A 21328-nucleotide genomic window follows, 5' to 3' on the forward strand; every position below is an offset into this window, starting at 1 on the left:
TTGTATTTCTTTTTATTTATTTATTTTTTGTAGTGCAATAATTTTTCACAATATTACTGTTTTTACTGGATTTTTGATCATAAAAACGCAGCCTTGGTAAACTTTTGACTGGTAGTCAGCAGGTGAAGATTTATCTTGAGGCAACTCTTGCATGATTTCTCCTCTCATCTCAAGAGGTATAGATGGCAGTTTGTCAGCTGATCATGTGATTGACAACGGGAGTGTGAACTGGGTGAGAGCGTGTGAGTCAGGGTGAGAGGTTGTTCACGATGGACCATCACCGTGGCGATGGTGAGGCTGATGACATCACAACCGGTCAGTTATGGGAAGCTATAAATGACCCCTGGCCTTTGGCGAGCAGAGGTCAGCGCAGGCGTCATGAGAACCTGTCGTGGGACAGAAAGAAAGGCATGAGCATGAGTGTGTGTTTAAACCTTCAGGTTCCAAATCTCTTAAAGGGATAGTTCACCCAAAAATTACAATTCTGTCATTTTTTATGAGATTCTTTCTTCTGTTGAACACAAAAGAAGATATTTTTAAAAATGTTGGTAGTGAAACAGTTGCCGGTAGCCATTGACTTTCATAATATTGGGAAAAATACTATGGAAGTCAATAGGTATCATCAGTTTACCAACATTCTTCAAAATGAAAAGTTAAATTCTTCTTCTGACAGGGCAACGTTGGCTCAACCAATGGTGTAGATTTGGGGGCGGAACTGTCTATTATCCAACCAATGGAATATTAAACAGTTATTTGTGTTTAGTGGCATTATAGGGGATAGAAATAAAATGACAAAATTAAGCTTTAAAAGCTATAATTATAAGGTTAATTTCACATAAATATCAATTTGTCCAACCAAACACCAGCTCTTTTTTTGTAACTTTTTTTTAGAAAAAGAAAACTATGCATCTGTTGTTTGACACTGTACTAATAGGAAAGGTATAAAGGCTACTATTTATGCATTTCTTTTTCATTATGTATTTTGTTCTTTCTCTTTTCTTTATCTTCTCACCGTTTTATTTAACTCGCTGGCTGTACTGTTGTGATGTTGTTCAAAACTAAATTTTAAAAGAAATTTAAGGGGTGGGGCGTTAAGATACATAAAAAAAAAAAAAAATTCTGAATCTTTTAATATTATTTTCCATGTCTTTTTTTTTTTTTTACAATAAAAATGTTTAATAAAAAAAAAATGCAGTTAGGTTTAAGTCATATTAGAAAATATATATTTGACTTGAATTGATCAGTTAATTTAGGCCCAAATTTTTAGTCTACTTGACATTTTTACTAAAACTAAACTGAAAATGAAAACCACAAAAAGCTTTTGCATTTTTGGAAATAAAATAAATGTTGACTAAAATAAAATATCTACTGTGTATATATTTTGTGTGTGTGTTTACTCACGTTTTTAAACTTTTCTCATTTTTTAGTTAAAAAATAAAAAATGAAATACAACTGAATAAAAACTACATAGACAAAACAAAAAAACTACTAAAAATGTCAAAAACACACGAGAGAAATCCTAAAACTTTAACTTAAATGAAAAGTAAACATATGCAATAGCATCTCAGTAGTGCTAAAATAACACTGTGGTGATCTATAATCATTGTGTATTGGTGTATAATAAAATGAGTTCTATATGTGAGATTTGTTTAAGTCAGTATGTTTATAGGGTGAGAGGTTGTTCTTTCTTCACATTCTTGTTCCTCGTTTCTGTCTCTCTCTCTCTTGGAATGTCTGCTGACGGGTCTTCCATTGTCCTCATCCATATGGCCACATTATGGGGTCCTGTCACCAGGCAACTGCAGGTTCTTTTGAGGTTGCCATGACGAAGATTCTTTAATGACGTCATCGCTGCCTCCATGCGCCTCTCTTCATTATGGATGGAAGGTCTTTTTTAAAAAAGTCTAGCACCTCCCCCGAGTACCCACCCAAAACACACACACACACACACACTCGTTACTCAGCCTCGTAACCTCCTTAGCTTCCAAAGGGTGACTGGAACTAACAATCCCACAATGGGGTCTGAAAGAGCTGGTGTGGATATTCATACAGGCTCTATTGTGTTGGAGACTGAGAGAGGAGGGTCTGAGGAAGCAGTGCTGTTAACAAACCCATAAACTACAGAAACACAGGACCACAAGAGTTTGCTCTGTAAAATGCTTGGAAAAATCATCTAAATTAACTAGTTTTTTGATGTGCATATAAATACATTTTTAGTTTATATTAACAGTTAGATTGCATTTATTAATTTTTTTATGTAAACTTCTGGTTTTGCGTGCTGTTTTTAATATATCACCACCACTAATGTAAAGTTATATATTTGGCTGAATTAGATGAAGTTTTGTGTAAATGTGCAGGAAAATTTGTGATGATCTTGAAAGCATCAAACCAATCAGTTATATTTTGCACTGCATGATGTTGTTTTTCAGCAAAAGTGTATGAAGTTACTTTATAATTGTTTAGTGTAGCAATCTAGCAATTATTGCAAACTAAAAATCTGACTTTTTTATATTAATTTTCTGATCGTTTTCTGATTTTTTTCAGAATTTAGCAATTATTGCAAAGTAAACACCTGATTTAATTTATAATATTTTGTATTTATTTTGTGCAAAGAAAGCGTATGGATTTTTTTGTTTTTTTTTGGAATTAAGATATTATTGCAAACTAAAAATCTGATAAACTGTTTTTTTCTATTTGATTTTGTGTAAAGAAACATGTATTTTTATATACATTTTTCTAATGGATATAAAATATGAATCTAACAAAATAAAATATATATTTTTAGTGCACTGCCAGTGCAAACAAAGATCAAATGGCCTGACTGTGCCAAGAAAGAAAGAAAAACTTGAATCCAGAGTTGTATCTTGTGTTTTTTAAGTAAAAATGAACAGTTGTTTTGCAGTGTGTCCAGTTCAGTTAACTGGAGCTAACCAGTAAAATCAGGTCATGCAGTTGTTCAGTGTGACTGACGTGTTTTTGCTGTGTTGAGTGGCCATATGACCGGCTAAGCCTTAAGAAACAAGGTTTGGGAAACCCAGACAGTTGCACTTCTGACTGTACTCACTTTACATTTAATAACCACCCAGCATCAAATACTTGGAGCTCATTTGAATAAATTGGTAAGAACCTTCATAGTAACTTCAATGCTAAATACAAGCCTTCATGACTTTTTTTTAGCATCAAAACTAGTTAAGAACCGAACTACCAGTCCAGAAACCATAGTTTATATGAAAGTTATAGAACATACGAAGGGTTTTCACAATGATATTGAGCTTGTGGTGACAGTGTACATCACAACTATAACAAAAACACAAACATTCATATTTGTGTCAAATCTGTAAATGTTTATTCCAAACAACATTCGTTCAAAGACAATTAAAAAATAAACATTTCAGACAAGCTGAATAAACTGAACGTTCAAGAAACAAGAAGATGCCCATCCATGAAGATGGATATTCCCCAAAACAGACCATTTCCATAGCGGACAGAGATCCAGCTGGACTGTGTTTGTCACGTGGCCTTGTTCGCCTCTGATGAGCATCGGTGTGGATGTGTGAGTTACGATTAACCGATCAGTCAGGAATCGCTTCAGTTTTCCAGATGTTTCTCCTGGCAATCCAAGCGTTTCATAAGAGTCTCTGCAAATGTGCCGAAGCACACTAAAACATCAGTAAACATCACAAAAGCTATAGCTACTAACTTAATGCTTTTAGTCTTTGACAAACGCTTACACACTTCTCCAGATACCTAAAACAGATCTGTTGTCAGATTACAGCTTCTCTTTCATTCGTGAATATCCTTGAAACAGCATTTTTAGCAAAAGCAAAACACCTTATACTAACTTTCATTATGAAAACAAACATTAAATATGCTTAACAGACCATAGTTTATGCACATTAGCACATCAAGTTATATGAATATTAAATATATCAATTTATAATGATCAGAATAACGTGTATCGACTCAGGAACTGACAGTAAATATTACAATTAATTAGCAAGAAAAAAAAACAATTAACATTGATTTAAAAGTCAAAGACTGAAATAGTATTTTCTTTTTAAACGTTTTATTTATTTAGAAAAATCATTTTTACAGTGTATCAGCAACATTTTTTTTACTTAAAGTTATTATTAAAGGATTTATTAAATACATTTCAGCCAATCTGTCCAAAATGCTTTTAAAAAGGCATATATAAAATGATATAATGTTTAACAGATCAGTAGTTAATGCACATTCAAATATGAACATTGTAAAAATGAATGATTCAGGACTATTTCAACGCATTGTGATGATCTGTTAAGCACTGCATAATGTTTGTTACTATTGTTGAAATGTTTTATAAAACGTCCACCTTTCAGAAATACATAGGCTATCCTCAAAAGTTTCGCGTTAAATAAAAAAAAATATATATAAAAAATGGTTCCAATCGGTAGTCCAAGATGCTTAAAAAAGGAAGAACCGGAACATCTGCAGGTGCAAGAACGCACAAAACAGGTGTAAATGAGTCCGAACAGCGTCTAAACGTAATTCCTCTTGTCATAGTCCCCGTTGGATGTTGCTCTTTTGGTGGGCGCGTATTTGGCCGCGTAGCCTGAGCTCTCAGAGGAGGGACACGAGCAGCAGAGCATGCTTCCCCCGAGCAGCAGCATCGCGGTGGCCGCCCAGCCGATGTAGAGCGCCGCGCCGATCTCCCGCTTCTGGGACGCCGGAACCTGCGGGTTGTAGAAGTCGGAGATGATGTTGTTGGCCATCCAGCACAGAGGCACGAGCATGAAGATGGCGCTGACGATGTAGATGATGCCTCCGACGTTCACCACGCGCGCCTTGACGCTCTCCGGCTTGATGCAGTTGGTGCACTGCGCGCCGGCGATCACCACCATCAGCCCCACGACGCACATGACGGACGAGACGACCGTGAGCGCACGCGCGGCTTGGAGGTCGTGGCTGAGCGCGAGCATGGAGTCGTGCATCTTGCACTGCATCTGGCCTGTGCTCTGCACGGCGCACGACATCCACAGGCCGTCCCAGATGGTCTGCGCCACCACGATGTTGGCCTCGATAAAGGCGGTCACCTTCCAGGTGGGAATCCCGCAGGCGGTCATCTCCAAGAGCGTGCCAAAGACGCACAGGGTCAGACCCAGGATCTCCAGAGCCGCGGAGGCCATCTCTTTTATTCCTCAGATAGATCTGCGCACCTGTTGAATGATATTTGGAAAGACTGCGTTCCTCTCCAGAGTCTAGGGTTTTCCTTTCTTCTAATCAAAGTTTTCGACTCTGAACTTTTTTCTTTTCTTTTTTTCTTGCGTCTCCAAATGTTTCTATCTTTTCACTCCCTCTCTCTCAAATCGATCCAAAAAAACTGAAGCGCTTTGATCAGGTGGACAGCATCTCTTCGCTGCGTCTCTTCTGCGCTTTGACTAACGGACTTTTCCTGGACTGGGAATAAGTGGAGTGGAATAATAGCGGTACACCCAGAGGAGGGGTGTGTGTGTGTGTGTGTGTGTTTAAGACTGAAGTAAAACTTTTATCCAATCGCAGGACGGAGCATCTGTTGCTCGCCAATGAGATGCAGAGAAGCTGTGCGTTTGAGTTTGAGGGGTATATCAAGTCAAGTTGAGCTTTATTGTCACTCCTCTACATGTGGGGACATACAGTGGAACGAAATGTCGTGCCTCGCAGGACCACAGTGCTACATAAATACAGACGTACAACAATGAAGTAAAAAACACTATAAACCTATACACAACTAACCTACTGACAGATTTAACTATAAGTATACTATATATAATTATTTACCCTATACAAACTAAAACAATAAAAGATAAAAAAAAAAAAAAAAAACTATACGAATGCTTCACATAAATACTGTACATGTCCAAAGATAAATATTTTGAGTCAATGAATAAAACTATTTTACTTGACGTAAGGATTTATTTTGAAACTTTTCAAAGACTCTCAGTCGGAAAGCAACCAGAACTATGTATATGCTCAAAGAACTAAACTCCTTTTTATATTGTGATTAATAATGTATACCCTTCTTGTTACTTTTTTTCTTTCCTTTCTTTTTCTTTCATACGTTGTAAATGTCATGTTTGTAATATTTCCTTATGGTTTGAATATTAAATGTTCAGCATATACAATAAAAAAATAAATAAAACAGTTTGACTTTCATTTCTTATAAAAACAACTATACAAAATACTATAAAAATAGAATGCCGCTTATGTATACGTGAAGTCAGCACCTAAACAAATACAAAAAATTTAATATAAAACTAAATATAATAAGAAATGTAAACAAAAGTTAAAAATCTCACTTAAATTAAAAAAAAAATTGTCACAAGTCTTGAAGCGTGTTTAGACATGTTCGCTGAAAGCATTGGAATCCGACAGCTCTTAGAAACTGTGACCTCTCTCCGCCATCTTGGCTCGAATTCTCCCTTCTTTCGCAGGTCCCTCGCATTGGTATTTGAGCCGTAATGGCTTCCGTTGCCCCGGGATCTCGTGGGCATTATGGGATAAGGGCGGAATTGCAGCGGTTTCCGGATTCCCTGGATTGGCCTGCTGGGAAGAAAGAAAACAAGGGACGTGGAAAAAACAAACTCCAGGTTTTTGAGTTTTATCACGCGTTTATAACAGGTAAGGGCTTCTGGTGGCTGAAAAGTTAGACAAAGTTTCTTCGCGTTCGTATCCGGAAGTGATGAATCACTTTGTATCAATTCCTGAGTGGCTGCAGTAACTGTTGCATGTCAAAGTTCCACTGAGAAGAAGTTTGGTCAAATAATACAGTTGTATCACTCGATACTTGGTTTCTCAGTTTAAACTGTAAGATAACACACACGTGTTTAGTTTTAGATGTGCTATGTGCTCTGAATGAAGAACATTTGGTCAAGCAGGGTGTGGAAGAGGAGGAGTGTTTTCACTGAAAGCGAGGTGCTATAGAAATGGACCTTATCTGTTGTTTCATTTATAAACTACATTGGAATTTGGCCTCATGTGAATTTGGAGACGTGTTGCTCAGAAAGAGGTGATGGCCAGAGCTTTTCAAAGTTTAATATCACATCTCTTCCTGGAACCAACCTCCTCACTTTAACATGAGCCAACAGCTCGGTGCATGATTCAGCTTTTTGTTATTTATGAGAAAATTCATACCTTTTTAAAGTGCTTAAAGAAAGCACTCTGGACCTCTCTCTGTGCTCGCTAAAGTTAGTATGTGCTAATAATATAATATTCATGTTGATTATATATATTATGTGATTATTGCTTGCATACAAATATTGCTATTATATAATAATTACATTCACAATTTTGAACATTTATGTTCAAAATGCTATGAAGTGCTTTATAATAATAGTCAAATAATGGAATGGGGTGATAAAATTAGTCAAATATAGCATAACAAAGGAATATTTATTATAAATGTAGTACTCAAGTGTTGATACCCCCCCCCCCCACACACACACACACAGAAAATAAAAATTAAAACACTAGTCCAAAACAATTTCTACTAGGAAATATGTTTTACGTTTTGCTAATGTTCCCATTATGATGATATTATTTCTGAACGTTCCAAAAAAAAAGAATAGTTTAAGAAAAAACGTGCATAAACAATGTATAAATGATATTTCTGTGCTATATAGGCCTGGACAGCTTTGAGCGGACGTTCTGTTAATGTTACTGGAAAAACGTTTGTTCATAACCTTACCAGAACGCTGGGTATTTATAAAACAATATCTAGATAATTTTTTTTTTTTTGTCAAACTGAATAAGAGAACTTCAGGCATCTTGAATTCATCAGAATTATATCTTTTGGCTCATGTTATGTTAAAATAACCCTGAACCTGAATATAAGTGGTCCGAAAGGAAATCCCCACTGTATAATGAGCAGGATTTTGTCTTTTGGCAAGACATGTGACAAGTAAACAAGATGAGTTTCTAAATTACTGTTAACGTTTCAGATGAGTTTATTTTCTGTTTTATTGCGCAAATGTGCTTCTTTTGTGCAAATAAGTATGTGTTATTCAGAGCAGAGGAATGATTCAAAAACAGTGTTTATTTAATTTTTTGTGCTTATTTTGTGTAAATGAGAAACTGTTTTAAGTTCAAACTTAAATCTGGTTAAACGTGTAAAATGTTCAACTCTAACATAATATTTCAAGAAGTTTGGTGCTGGTCAGATTTTTCAATGTCTTTGAAAGATATCCAAGGCTGCATTTAGTTACTCAGGAATACAGTAAAATCAGTAATATTATGAAATAATATTAGAATTCAAAATAACTTTTCTTTGTATATATATTTGTTAAGATGCAATTTATTCCTGTTATGCAAATCTGAATTTTCAGATCTGAATTTTTTACTCCAGCCTTCAGTGTCACATGATTCTTCAAAAATCATTCTATTATGCTGATTTTGAAACATTTCTTATTAATTATCAATGTTGAAAACAGTTGTGCTGCTTCACATTTTTGTGGAAACATGATCCATTTTTTCTTTATTAATGAATAGAAAGTTTAAAAAATAGCATTTATTTGAAACAAATCTTTTGTAGCATTATACGGTAAATTACTTTATTCTCACTTTTGTGTATTTTGCACACTAATTTACAATTTGAAAGCATTGAACATGCATTATGCATTGAAAAGGATATCTGTGGATTGACACACTTCTGTTAATCAGAAAATCAAGCCCAGTTATCTGCCAATAATCTTGTTGGTCAGTTAATCTGCAGTATTGCTAGTTTAATGTAAACTCTTTAACTCGGATAGCTTGAAACTGAAGACTGTCTCTGCCATCTTGGCTCTGTATGTCATCAAAGTTCTTTCTCTCTGTCTTTTTCTCTTCGTTCTCACATCTCATCCCGCACTTCTGCCCTGTATAGACGTGTCATTTCCGCCTGTGTTTGAAAGTGATTCCGTCCTTTGTCTTGAAAATCATTCATCAATACGCCAGAGCCGGAGCCACTCTTCAAAGGTGAAGCGAATTGTGCCAGAGGTCATGAGGCGCACGTTTCACTCAACTCAAGTGCTGCTTTAAACGGTGGTTTGGTTGTGAAATAGCAGTGCCGGCCATCAGCAAACCCAGCTTTTTGATCTGACAGACTGTATATGTGGCGTTCCAGTCACATGTCTCACGAGCTTACAATCTGCTAAGATCCGTAAGGAATTCTGTTAAGAACCTCAAAACCATTTTTCCCTTTATTGTAAAAACGGCAAATCTCTTAAGTCAGGTCATAACCTGCAAAAGGTTGAGGTAGAGTTGAAAGCTGGTGGGTTTGTTAAATCTTGTCTTGGTTTTGAAGTTTTTTGTACGTGTTAATGCATAAAATCACCCTCGGTGTAACCGCTGTGCTGATAATGAGGCCACTTGATTAATCTGCAATGAGTTTATCCTTGCCATAATTCCCAGCCAGCAATAACAAGTCCTCCCAGTGTGTGTGTGTGTGTGTGTGGTAAAATAGGGATTGCAGTGTCCTGTATTATAAAAGCAGCACCGCTACACCCACAATCTGACATTCATCCTAAATGAGTTTCCGTGCTTTCCTGAAAAACACTTTGACTCTTGATTTTTCCTGTCTTGGAGCAGAAACACTTATGATCATAAAAATGAAGAGCTCAGTCCAACCTTCTTCCTTGTTTTGTACTTATTTTGTGTAAATGAGGTTAGAGCCAAATAGAAACGAAACCTAAATCTGATTTAACATTGTGTAAAATTAAATATTTACAACATTTCAAAGCATGATGATTTTTTAGAATAGAACATAATTGCTGAATTAAAGTGAAGGCATTTTAAAAATGTTTTTTAAAGAAGTCTCTTCTGCTTACCAAGGATGCATATGTATGATTAAAAATGCAGTCAAAACAGCAATATTGTGAAATATTATTGCCATTTAAAATAACTGTTTTATATTTGAATATATTGTAAAATGTAATTGATTCCTGTTATGCAAAGCACATTTTTCCTAGCTTGGGAGTAGAAACACTCATGATCATAAAAATCTGTCAGTATTACAGCTGTTAGGCTTTCACAGTGATGACTTCCAGCCCACTGTCTCTGAACACTTTCACCCAAACCCCATGAAGTACACCAGAGTGTTTCTGGGTGGTTGTGTGTGTGTGTGTGTGTGAGCTCTCATTTATGGGGAGTGGTGAAAATGTAGGAAAGCGTTTCCAGGAAGATAAACGATAAACAGCATTGTTCCCTCCCTGTCGTCACCCCTTGCTCTCCTCCTTATGCCTAACACACTCACACACTCCAGCGTCTCCAGAACAGTTTGTTCCCCATCAACACCATCAGCCCGACCCAATGCAGATCTGATACAGTGTGTCCGAAGATCAGAGTTAAGGAGAGCTTCAATCAGTAGCGCTTTCATTGAATGTGAATGTTTCATTTGACTGAAATGTGAATTACATTTTATTTTATTGGCCATCTGCTGAATTTAAGATGCAGTGACCAGTATTTTTAGTTTTTGATTTTAGAATTTGTATTTATTTGTCGTGCTTTGAGTGAAGATTGTGTAAATTAAATATTCTGTTATTACATTTTTAAACAACTTACACTCTTAACAATTAAGGTGCTTCACGATGCCATAGAAGAACCTTTTTGTTGGCTCTAAATGGTTCCATAAAGAACCTTTAACATCTGAAGAATTATTCTTCAGGTTATAAAAAGGTAAAAAAAAAAAATGGTTCTTTAAAGAACCTTTGACTGAATGGTTCTTTGTGGAACAAAAATGGTTCTTCTATGGCCTCGCTGTGAAGAACCTTTTGAAGCACCTTTATTTTTAAGAGGGTAGTACACTGCTGTTCAAAAGTTTGGGGTCATTAAGAATTTTTAAAAGAAGTGAATACTTTAATTCAGCGAGGATGCATTAAATTGAGCAAAAGTGACATTAAAGACATTATTAATATTACAAAACGTTTTTTTCAAATAAATGCTATTTTTGTGATATTTTGACCAAAAAGTTTCCAAAAAATATGAAGGAGCAAAACTGTTTCCAAAATGGATAATAATCAGAAATGTTTTTGAGCAGCAAATCAGCATATTAGAATGATTTCTGAAGGATCATGTGACAGAATGTTTTGGAGTAAATGTTGTTGTAAGTGTTGAATACATATTTTTTGTTAATATTTTTTTACAGTTTTTTTTTTTTTTTAGCATTATCATAACCACCCTGTTCTTTAGATATTTAATATAAATCAGAAGGACTTCCAAAAGTACAAATAAAAATTACTTCCTTGTAATGCATGTATATATTTTGTTCATTTTGTTTTATCAATATTTTTCAGACATATACATCAGACAGAAGCAAAATGTCGCAGTCTGGAGAAAAAGGAAAGGTAGGATTCCTACACTTGTTTAAAGGCGAAGTGTGTAATTGTTTTGTATATTACTTCTGACTTAACCAATGGCGTGAGTTTGGGGTGGGACTGTCCATTTGCTCAACCAATAGAAGATGAAGGGAGTGTTTGGGAAATCTGTTATTATTAGTATTATTTTGTTATTCTATTTGGTGCCGCAAAAGTTACACACTTCACCTTTAAGTATTAAACATATCCATATTAAACTTTATTTGTCAAAATGTAACCGTTCTGATGTGTGCTTCTAGTTCCCTGATGCTGCAGGATATGTGGGATTTGCCAATTTGCCCAATCAGGTTCACAGGAAGTCTGTGAAGAAAGGCTTTGAGTTTACACTGATGGTTGTAGGTGAGGAATATACAGTGCCCTCCAAAAGTATTGGAAGAGTAAAGAGAAAATTGCTCTGTTGGCTGTGGAGTCAAGACATTTACAAATATGATTAAAAGATGAATATGAGACAAAACTACAGATTTTCACATTTTATTATTGGGTGATTCAACACATAGATGTTTTACCAGCTAAGTTGTTCAGCACTTTTATAGTTTCATCCCTCTATCTGATGTGAGCATAAGTATTGGAGCAGTTGCCTCACAGGTCTTTCTAAGTGATCAGCTGTGTCCTGTTGCATTAATACTTCAGATATTAAAATCAGGGAATGTGTCGTATCAGTTATATCCATTACTTCTGTATTCTGATTCTTGCTTTCGATGACGACACACACAAACCAGGATGAAGATGAGGGAGCTGACTTTGAGAGAAATGCAAGCAATTTGGATGCTAAAAGAAAAGAGGAAGTCAGTTAGAGCTATAGCAAAAACAAAGGGCATGGAGAAATCAAGAGTTTGGAAACCACCAGCAACCAACAACTACCTGATCGGCTGAGAAAACAACAGTAGTTGATGACAGACAAATCATAAAAGCTGTGAAAATTAACCCTAAAAGACGTGTCTGTAAAATCACCAACAACTTCCAGAAAGCTGGGTGATGCTCTGACAATCTACTGTCCTCAGGAGACTTTGACACAGAATTACAGATGCTACACAGCAAGATGAAAACCTCTGACCAGCTCCAAAAATAGAAAGACAAGATTAGAGTTTGCAAAAAAGCACAAAGGGGAGCCAGAAGAGTTTTGGAACTGTGTTTATGGACCGATGAGACAAAGATGAACCTTTATCTAAGTGATGGGAAAGCAAAAATGTGGAGAAAAAAAGGGAACTGCAATGATCCCAAGCATACAGCCTCATCTGTAAAGCATGGGAGAAAGAAAAAACAAAACAAAACAAAAAACATAAAGCCGAACAGATGAGGTTACCATTTCTATAACATAGAGTTTGCAAAAAAGCACAAAGTATGGACCGATGAGACAAAGATGGACCTTAAGTGATGGGAAAGCAAAAATGTGGAGAAAAAAAGGGAACTGCAATGATCCCAAGCATACAGCCTCATCTGTAAAGCATGGTGGAGGTGGTGTCATGGCATGGGCATGCATGGCTGTCTCTGGAACAGGCCCACTCAACTTTACTGATGACTTAATGTATGATGACAGTAGCAGAATGAATTTGGAAGGATACAAAACCATCTTTCCTACCAATATTCAAGAAAATGCCACCAGATTAATTGGGAAGTGCTTCATATAGCATCAGGACAATGACCCAAAACACCCTGCCAGTTCAGTCAAGGAATTTATAAGAGCAAAGAAATGGAAAGTCTTAGATTGCCCAAGTCAATCTCCAGATTTAAATCCGATTGAACATGAATTTCAGCAGCTGGAGAGGAGAGTAAAGGCAGAAACTCCCCAAAACAAGCAACAATTGGAATTGGCTGCATTAAAGGCTGGGAAAAGTATTTCAAAGGATGAGACCAAGAGTCTGGTGATGTCTATGGGTCACAGACTCACTGCTGTGATTGTGTGCAAGGGATCTGCAACTAAATAATAGCTTTTAATCTTTTATATCTGCCTTATGTTCAACTGTCCCAATACTTATGCTCACATTAATGAGTGGGATGAACTCTAAAAGTGCTGTACTTATTTTTTTGGTAAAACGTATGTGTTGAAACGGCTAATAATAAAATGTGACATTCTGTAGTTTTGTCTCATATTCATCATTTAATCATATTTGCAAATGTCTTGACTCCACAGTCAACAGAGCAATTTTGTCTTTACTGTTCCTATACTTATGGAGGGCATTGTATAAATAAACACACAGATTTAGACAGACAGACAGTGTGCTTTTAACCCTGTGTTATTTATCATCTTAGGAGAGTCTGGCCTTGGTAAATCAACCCTGATCAACAGCCTCTTCCTGACTGACCTCTACCCAGAGCGCTATATACCTGGAGCGGCAGGTAAAACAAACACGCACACACACACACACAAACACACACACACAAACACACACACACACACACACACACACACACACACACACACACACACACACGGCTCTCCTGAGGTCTACTCTATTAACTCTACAGGAGATTGTGTCCAAGACTGAAATGATCCCAAGCAGTCATGAGAAAAGCCTCTTTAGATGAACCTCATTTTGAGCCGAAAAATATGTGAACACGTGAAACTGTCTGAATGCCATGACATGAGATAACGAAATATCAAAGAATGCTTTAATTGCATGGTTTCTGCAGGTCTTACAAAAGGTCTTAAAAGTTGTAATTCACCTTTCCACAAATTAAAGTTGTAAAAAGGTCTTAAATCAGGGCAGAAAGTCTGAACTTCGTCACGTTTATGCCTAAAATAAGAACAAATATCTGTCAATAGGGTATGAAAACTCGTTTTCCCTTTAAATTTCCTTTACGTGGTCTTAAAAAGTCTTACATTTATCTTAATAAAACCATATGGAAGCCCTGTAAATAAAAACAGACAATCACAAACACCTTTCAATAAAACATTTCACAAGTAGAGGTCTGTTATGTTCTAAATGACACTTATATTATACTAATATATAATATAATATATTGCATATTTCACCTAATGTAATAAAGAAATTAATTTTTTAAGCGTGCCTTAAGTGTCCAAATGTTTTTTTGCATAAAGTAATATTGTCTTCAGCGTGATGCTGCTCCCGGTGGAATGCAAGACATTTCTGATTTAGATGCTCAATGCATGTAGAATCCCTTCAAATCCCTCTGTTGAGCACTTTGTCTATGAAAGCTCTCTAGAGTAAAAGGTTGTTTTCAAGAAAGTAATCCCATCTGTAGCTCAGGGCCTCCTCCCAAAGGTTCTCAGAAAATGCTCATTAATCTTTTTCACGGTGCATCAATAAATCATTAGTATTTTTAATTTGATTTGTCTTTATGCTCCGCCTCAAGTGTTTCTCTTTTTTTCTTTAAACTTGCGTGTTTTTGTTCTGATGGGATGTTGTTGTACTTGTAGAGAAGATCGAGCGCACGGTCCAGATTGAAGCGTCCACGGTGGAAATCGAGGAGAGGGGAGTAAAGCTCCGCCTCACTGTGGTGGACACGCCTGGATACGGAGACGCCATCAACAGCCAGGACTGGTCAGTGTGAGCTAAATCAGACCAAACCTCCCTTTAGAGACATCTTCAATTAGAAGAATGAATCATAATTCACATATTATTTTTCATTTATTTTAATTTCTGTCTTCTGAGCCATATATTTATTTCCAAATTTGATGTTCTTTATGATTGTGTCAGTTGTCCCATGTATTATCATTTTCCCTGTAAATTATTGGTGGTAGATAATGACAGGATATTTGCAAAGCACAGTACACCTGCTGTTGCAGTTCAAAACATGCTGTGCTTACATTTGCTAAAAATGTAGAGGCATTTAAAATGTTTATGTGTTGCATTATTACTTTTTCATTACTCTCTTCTACAGGATTGGACACATTAGTATTTGTTTTGTTGTTTTGAAATGTCACTTGCTCTGTGATATTTTGTCTAATGCATTGAAATTAAGACATTTTAAGTCTTAAGTATCCAAATGCTTGTGTACATATGAGTGGGCCATTTTCTTCACTCACAGTGTAATGCAGAACAGCATTTCTTTGTTCTGACATCTTTGTGCATTTAAAAAAAATGCTAGATGGACCACAGATTTAGGCATCTTGTCATGCAATTTTAAAATTTTGACTATTTTAACTTGACTGGCATCTTAGAAATGAAAATATACTCAATATAAAAACTCAAAATAATTTGGATGCATTATGCAAAGATATCCATCTTGATATGTCTGGATGTTGCTTTAAAGTTGATGCATTTAGAGATATTATGTTTTCTATCATCCAACAGCTAAATCACACTCACAGCATGCTTATTAAAGAACTGTTGCTTAAAATAAGTAGATACTGACTTGGCGCCATCTTGACACATCCCTAGTTTTTTTTAACATGATGTGTGTTTACTCTTAAATGCACTTGCATTGGTGCTGCTGTTGTTCTGCATCAAAATTTCCCTTAGATACTAGCTGTTTATTATGACAGATAACTACCATAAAATTATATCTTGCATATAACTATGACCTCTTTAATGGAAGACCGGACTGATTATTAATTTAAAACCCCGTGATTTGTGTTTGTGTATCTGCATAGCAGAGATTATTTACATTATGGCACTTGACTGTAGACTGGAGGCAGCTGTTGTCTCTTGTTGCTCTATTGGTCATTGAGCCTTGCTAAGGAATGCTGGGAACGTCCTGTTTGAAAGAACAATATCCTCCCCGTCTCTTACCCACAGACTTCTCAAGCTGATAATGTAAATGTGCCATCCACGTTACCTACCTACCGTCATATCACTTCTTCTCCTTCAGCCTCTCGATAAGGCTGCGGTGTCAAGGTCGATTTGTGCACGACGTCTATCAGAAGACACAGAAGTGGTTTAGTTCTGGTTAGGGGTTAAGTTTAGTTTACTTTAGTTTAGTGTGTGATGTTTAGAGAATCTGGAGACTTTAGAGCAAAAGGGAAGCTGGTGGCGAGACTTTAGAGAACTGAGAGTTGGTACATATTAGGGTCATTGTAGTTAACTAAAACTTAACATAAAAGCATAAAAACAATTTTTACTTGGAAAAAAAAAAGTTAACTGAAACAAAACTATTTATAAAAACTTAATATATTTTTTAAAAGTATTTCAGTTTGTTGCCATGTCAGGATTTCTCATTTTTATTTTTAACTTGATGTATTAAAAAACTACAACTGTAAAAAATATATAAAAATAAAAAATAAAATAAATATTGATGTATTGTTTTTTTGTTTTTTTTACTTGAAATAAGATCAACCTTAATCTAAACAAAATAAAACAGATAAACTTAAATCATTTTTTCAACTAGTTGCCAAAGCAACATTTCTCATTTTTATTTAACTTGATGTACTAAAAAAACTAAAAAATTAAAACCATAAAAAAAAAAAAAAAAATGGTAGCAAACAAAATATAAAATCTTATAAAAATGTAAAACATTTTTTTTAAATAGCCAATGGTTCTTATTTTTATTTATTTAACTTGATGTACTTAAAAATAAAATTAAAACCATAAAAAAACATTTTAACTTGGAAATAATAATTTTTTTTTAATTATACATAAAGCTTTTTTTGTTATTTGACCTGATGTACTAAAAAAACTGAAATAAAAATGCTCAAACTGTATAAATATGTAAAAAAAAAAAAAAAATAACAAAAACATAACTAAATGACTAACATTTACTTAAATTTAAAATAAAAAAAGAAAATAAAAATATAAAAACTAATTTGAAATATTACAATCTATAATAAGATCTCAGTGATAAGTTAACACTGGTGCATGAGGTCCATCTATACTGGACAGGAACCTGTAAATATGATGTAGGTTTTGATAAGCTTTATTTGGACAAAGTGGTTGTTTGTTCGTTTCTAAAGTGCATCCTGATATCTCGTGATTAGATTATGGTTTTGTTCGGCTGAGATACTTGTTTAATGCATTAGTTTAATACAATCACAAGCTTTTATGTCTTGAGTAGTTCCATTCAGCTCGTTGTTTGATCTCTGCCTTATTCTGTTCGACAGCTTTAAGACGATCATCCAGTATATTGATAATCAGTTTGAGCGATACCTGCACGACGAGAGCGGCCTGAACCGCAGACACATCGTTGACAACAGAGTACACTGCTGCTTTTACTTCATCTCTCCGTTTGGACACGGGTAAAACACCTGCACATCATCAGTCAATAAAACAAGTTATTCATGCAGAAAGTGGTTTTAGCCTTCAATTAAGGCCTGTTTGCAGCAGAAGTGATGCATTAAAGCAACATGAATCACCAACAAAAACCACAGGTGGAACTTACACCAAAACTTTGCACTTTAAAGTTTAAGTGTCCATCAGAATTTCCATCAAAGATGTCTCGTCTGCTCACCAAGGCTGCATTTATTTGATCAAAAATGCAGTAAAATCACCAATATTGTGAAATATTTTTACAATTTAAAATAACTGTTTTCTATTTAAATATATTTTAAAATGTAATTTATTCCTGTGATGCAAAGCCGAATTTTCAGCATAATTTCTCCAGGCTTCAGTGTCACATGATCCTTCAGAAAACATTCAAGAAACATTCTTATTCTTCTTATTATTATCAATGTTGAAAACTGTTGAGCTGCTTCATATTTTTGTGGAACAGTGATCGATTTTATTTTTCAGCATTTTTAGATGAAATCTAAAAATTACAAATTTCAAAAGAACAGGATTTATTTTAAATAGAAATTTTTGATAACGATACCACTTTTCCAGAATGAGTCTGATACCAATACTTTTATTTTTGGTACTTACCGATATCTGTATTTTCATTGTGTTTTTTTATTTTTATTATATATTTTTTTCAGAATTCTTTGATGAATAAAAAGTTCAAAATAACAGCATCATTATAAATGTCTTTACTGTCACTTTTGAACAACTTGATGCATCTTTGATGAATGAAAATATTAATTTCTTTAAAAAAAAAAAAGGTTACTGACCCAAACTTTTGAATGGTCATGTACATAAATAGTTTCATGGTTTTTAGATGTAGTTAGAGCAAATTCACATCTTTATTTTTATTAAAAGAACAGCATTTATTTGATATAGAAATCTTTTGTAACCTTATAAATGTCTTTACTTAAATTTTTATTCAATTTAATGCATCTTTTCTGAATAACAGTCTTAATATGTTTCAAATTTTGTAACTAAACGTATGTGATTTGTGCTTCTGTGTGCTTGGTTTTTCCCAGCCTGAAGCCTCTGGATGTTGAGTTTATGAAGGCGATCCACAACAAAGTCAACATCGTTCCTGTGATCGCCAAAGCTGACACGCTCACGCTGAGAGAGAGAGACCGTCTCAAGAGAAGGGTGAGGATCGGACTCTTTCTGTCTAGAACAAGCACAACTGATCATTTGACCTATGACTAGTTGACAGCAAGCCACAAAACTAACAACAGATGTTATATTTGATCATCTTTGGTGTTGATTCCAGCTTGTGCTCTTTAGAATAATGAATAACACACTTTTGACTGGTGCATTGAGTGTTTGGTTTTCAGACGATGCGTTACTGTAGGGTGGGGTGTGTACATGCATTCATGCATTGTGACATTCCTGGCAGTCTGGCATGGACACAAGTATAGAAAAAGACACGCTGGCCATGTACTGTATGTGCTTTAGTGAGCAGTTCTTCATGGACAATAGTGTTCTCCTTGTGAAGTCTGCAGATGTTTCCCTTTAACACACACAGAGAATCACACACCCGCTGGATTGTGTCTGAAGCGGGGTCAGGTGTGTGTCGACCTGCACGCTCTGCGTCTTCCTGCTGATGTGCTCCGCAGGTTAAGTGGGACAGTGATTATGTGGCGTGTATCTGGCTCCACTTCTTTGGGGCATTATCTGTAGTCCCACAGGAAGTGTTAAGATCAGCATGAGCACCGGAGTTTGTTCAGCATTTCTGCTGCTGTTTTGAACACAATTATGTTAATTATCGCAAATGGTGGAGGTTTATTTTGCCAGTTTTAGAATCATACTCCACCTCTATTTAACTTAAAACTTTCAGTTTCATTATTACTTTATTACTCATCCCTCCATTCGTAAAAAAACAGAACACGAATGTGAAGCTTTGAAGCATTGGTTAGGTGCATAAATTTTATACCCACTAACATTCAAAAGTTTGGGGTCAGTAATGCTTTTGAAAGAAATCTCTTCTGGAACCAAGGTTGCTATTATTTGGTTAAAAAATCCAGTAAAGTCAGTAATATTCTGAAATATTATTACAATTTTAAAAAACTGCTTTCTATGTGAATATATTGTAAAATGTAATTTATTCCTGTGATCAAAACTGAGTTTTCAGCATCATTACTCCAGTCTTCAGTGTCACATGATCCTTCAGAAATCATTCTAATATACTGATTTACTGCTCAGGAAATATTTTTGATTATTTTCAATGCTGAAAACAGTTGAGCAGCTTCATATTTTTGTAAAAAATAAAAAGAACATACATTTTATTTTTCAGGATTAATTGAAATTAGATTTTCAATTCTGTTTGTTTTTAGAAATTGTAACATCAGAAATGTCTTTACTGTCAGTTTTGATCAATTTAATCTGCCCTTGCTGAATAAAAGTATTAATTTATTTAAAAAACACAGAAAGTCTTACTGAACCCAAACTTCTGAATGGGAATGCATCATAAATTATTATATATATATATATATATATATATTGTGACGAGTCGGCTGCCTCCCCCCTGTCTATCATCACCACCCCGTCCCGTATTCGCCGCCCTTCACCAGGCTCCCGACGGGAGTGGGTGTGTGAGAGAGGAGGGGCGCTGAAACAGCCAGGGCTGGCGGCGTGTGATGAGGCGCACCTGACGTGAATAGAGCCTCATCACCGCCGCCGTTTAAACGCCGAGCGCGCCTCTCCTCGAGAGACCGGTCTCTTCCCGTGCATGCACGCTGGTGTCCTCGTGGGTCCAGGAAGGGAGCGTCGAGGAGGACTGCCGCACCCGTTAGGCGGCTGACGGGCTAGGATGCCGAGCCGCCGAGTCCCCCAGAAGTGCCGGGATCCCGAAGATGGACGAAGCCGCGCCAGAGACGCCGCCGCCACTCGCTCCCGGCCCCGAGAGGGGAGCGCGTGCGGCCACCGGACTCCGCCCCTTCCCTGGACCCTTCCCTCCTGAACACTGCCCTCCTGCACAGCCCCGCAGCACGACGAGGACACCAGATCCCCGTTTATTTTGGACACTTTTCCCCCTTTGGACACTTTATTTTGATATATTGTTTAATAAAAACCTCTCCGAGGCTTGACGCCACGCCCACTGTGTCTGTCGTTGGCTCCTCCCGCCACAATATATATATATATATATATATATATATATATATATATATATATATATATAGAAAAAATAATTTAATAAATTATTATTATTTATAAATAATTATTTATTTAGTGCAAATTCACCTTAATTGGGATCCTTGTTGTTTATACCAGTTAAAAATACTTGTCTGATTTAAAAAATAAATTATACCATTTGATAGTTATGTAATGAGCTATTTTGTGTTAAAAACTTGTAATTAATAAAAGTGTATCATGGCTGTAATTTAAGTCAGCAACATGTAACTTGGTTAACTATAGTAGTTACCTTGTTATTAGTTATTTTAATCTTAGGTTTGGGTGTCTGTGTATAGAAGAAACATGTACTATATACTCATTGTGTTGAAGTCTTCTGCCTTTTCCTGTAGCTCGGCATGTTGCACATGACAAAAGAGTCATAACGAGACTCCTCCATCCCCTGCATTCACTAACCTTAACTAATGTTAAACCCCCAAGACACCTGCTGATCAGTAACTTTCACTAGTATGAACATCAAAAACAGCCCAGTAGTTACTGAACTCTTCTCATTTATGTCTTGAGTTTAGGGTGTTCTGATTAGTCGTCCCAATTGACCTCTGTCAGCATCTTTATGTGTGTTCTTGCATGTAAACATTGCCTCGTTACTGAAAATGGTCTGTTTTAGATAAG

General features: G+C 35.9%; 2 protein-coding genes across 3 annotated transcripts in view; one reads left to right on the plus strand and one right to left on the minus strand.

Moving 5' to 3' along the window:
- Window positions 1-3331: 3331 nt before the first annotated feature.
- cldn5a (claudin 5a) lies at window positions 3332-6132 on the minus strand. Its single transcript, XM_079383392.1, has one exon. It carries the CDS (start codon window positions 5163-5165, stop codon window positions 4518-4520), a length of 648 nt encoding a protein of 215 aa, XP_079239518.1. The 5' UTR covers window positions 5166-6132; the 3' UTR covers window positions 3332-4517.
- Window positions 6133-6468: 336 nt separating this feature from the next.
- The window catches only part of LOC306848490 (septin-2-like), a 30672-nt gene continuing 15812 nt past the window's right edge, over window positions 6469-21328 (plus strand). Inside the window, exons 1-7 of one of the 2 annotated variants that reach the window (XM_079383072.1) lie at window positions 6469-6636; window positions 11283-11333; window positions 11603-11702; window positions 13614-13700; window positions 14743-14866; window positions 17362-17496; window positions 18556-18673. In XM_079383072.1, coding sequence (XP_079239198.1) covers window positions 11307-11333; window positions 11603-11702; window positions 13614-13700; window positions 14743-14866; window positions 17362-17496; window positions 18556-18673 — 591 coding nt within the window. In that variant the 5' untranslated portion in view covers window positions 6469-6636; window positions 11283-11306. Of the gene's footprint in view, window positions 6637-11282; window positions 11334-11602; window positions 11703-13613; window positions 13701-14742; window positions 14873-17361; window positions 17497-18555; window positions 18674-21328 lie in introns of both variants that reach the window. The other variant, XM_079383071.1, reaches the window with a different exon arrangement.

This window comes from Barbus barbus (assembly GCF_936440315.1).
Source record: "Barbus barbus genome assembly, chromosome: 28".
Classification (NCBI taxonomy): Eukaryota; Metazoa; Chordata; class Actinopteri; order Cypriniformes; family Cyprinidae; genus Barbus; species Barbus barbus.

Coding starts and splice junctions, on each gene's coding strand:
- cldn5a (XM_079383392.1), bottom strand. CDS start 5,165: ATGGCCTCCGCGGCTCTGGAGATCCTGGGTCTGACCCTGTGCGTCTTT.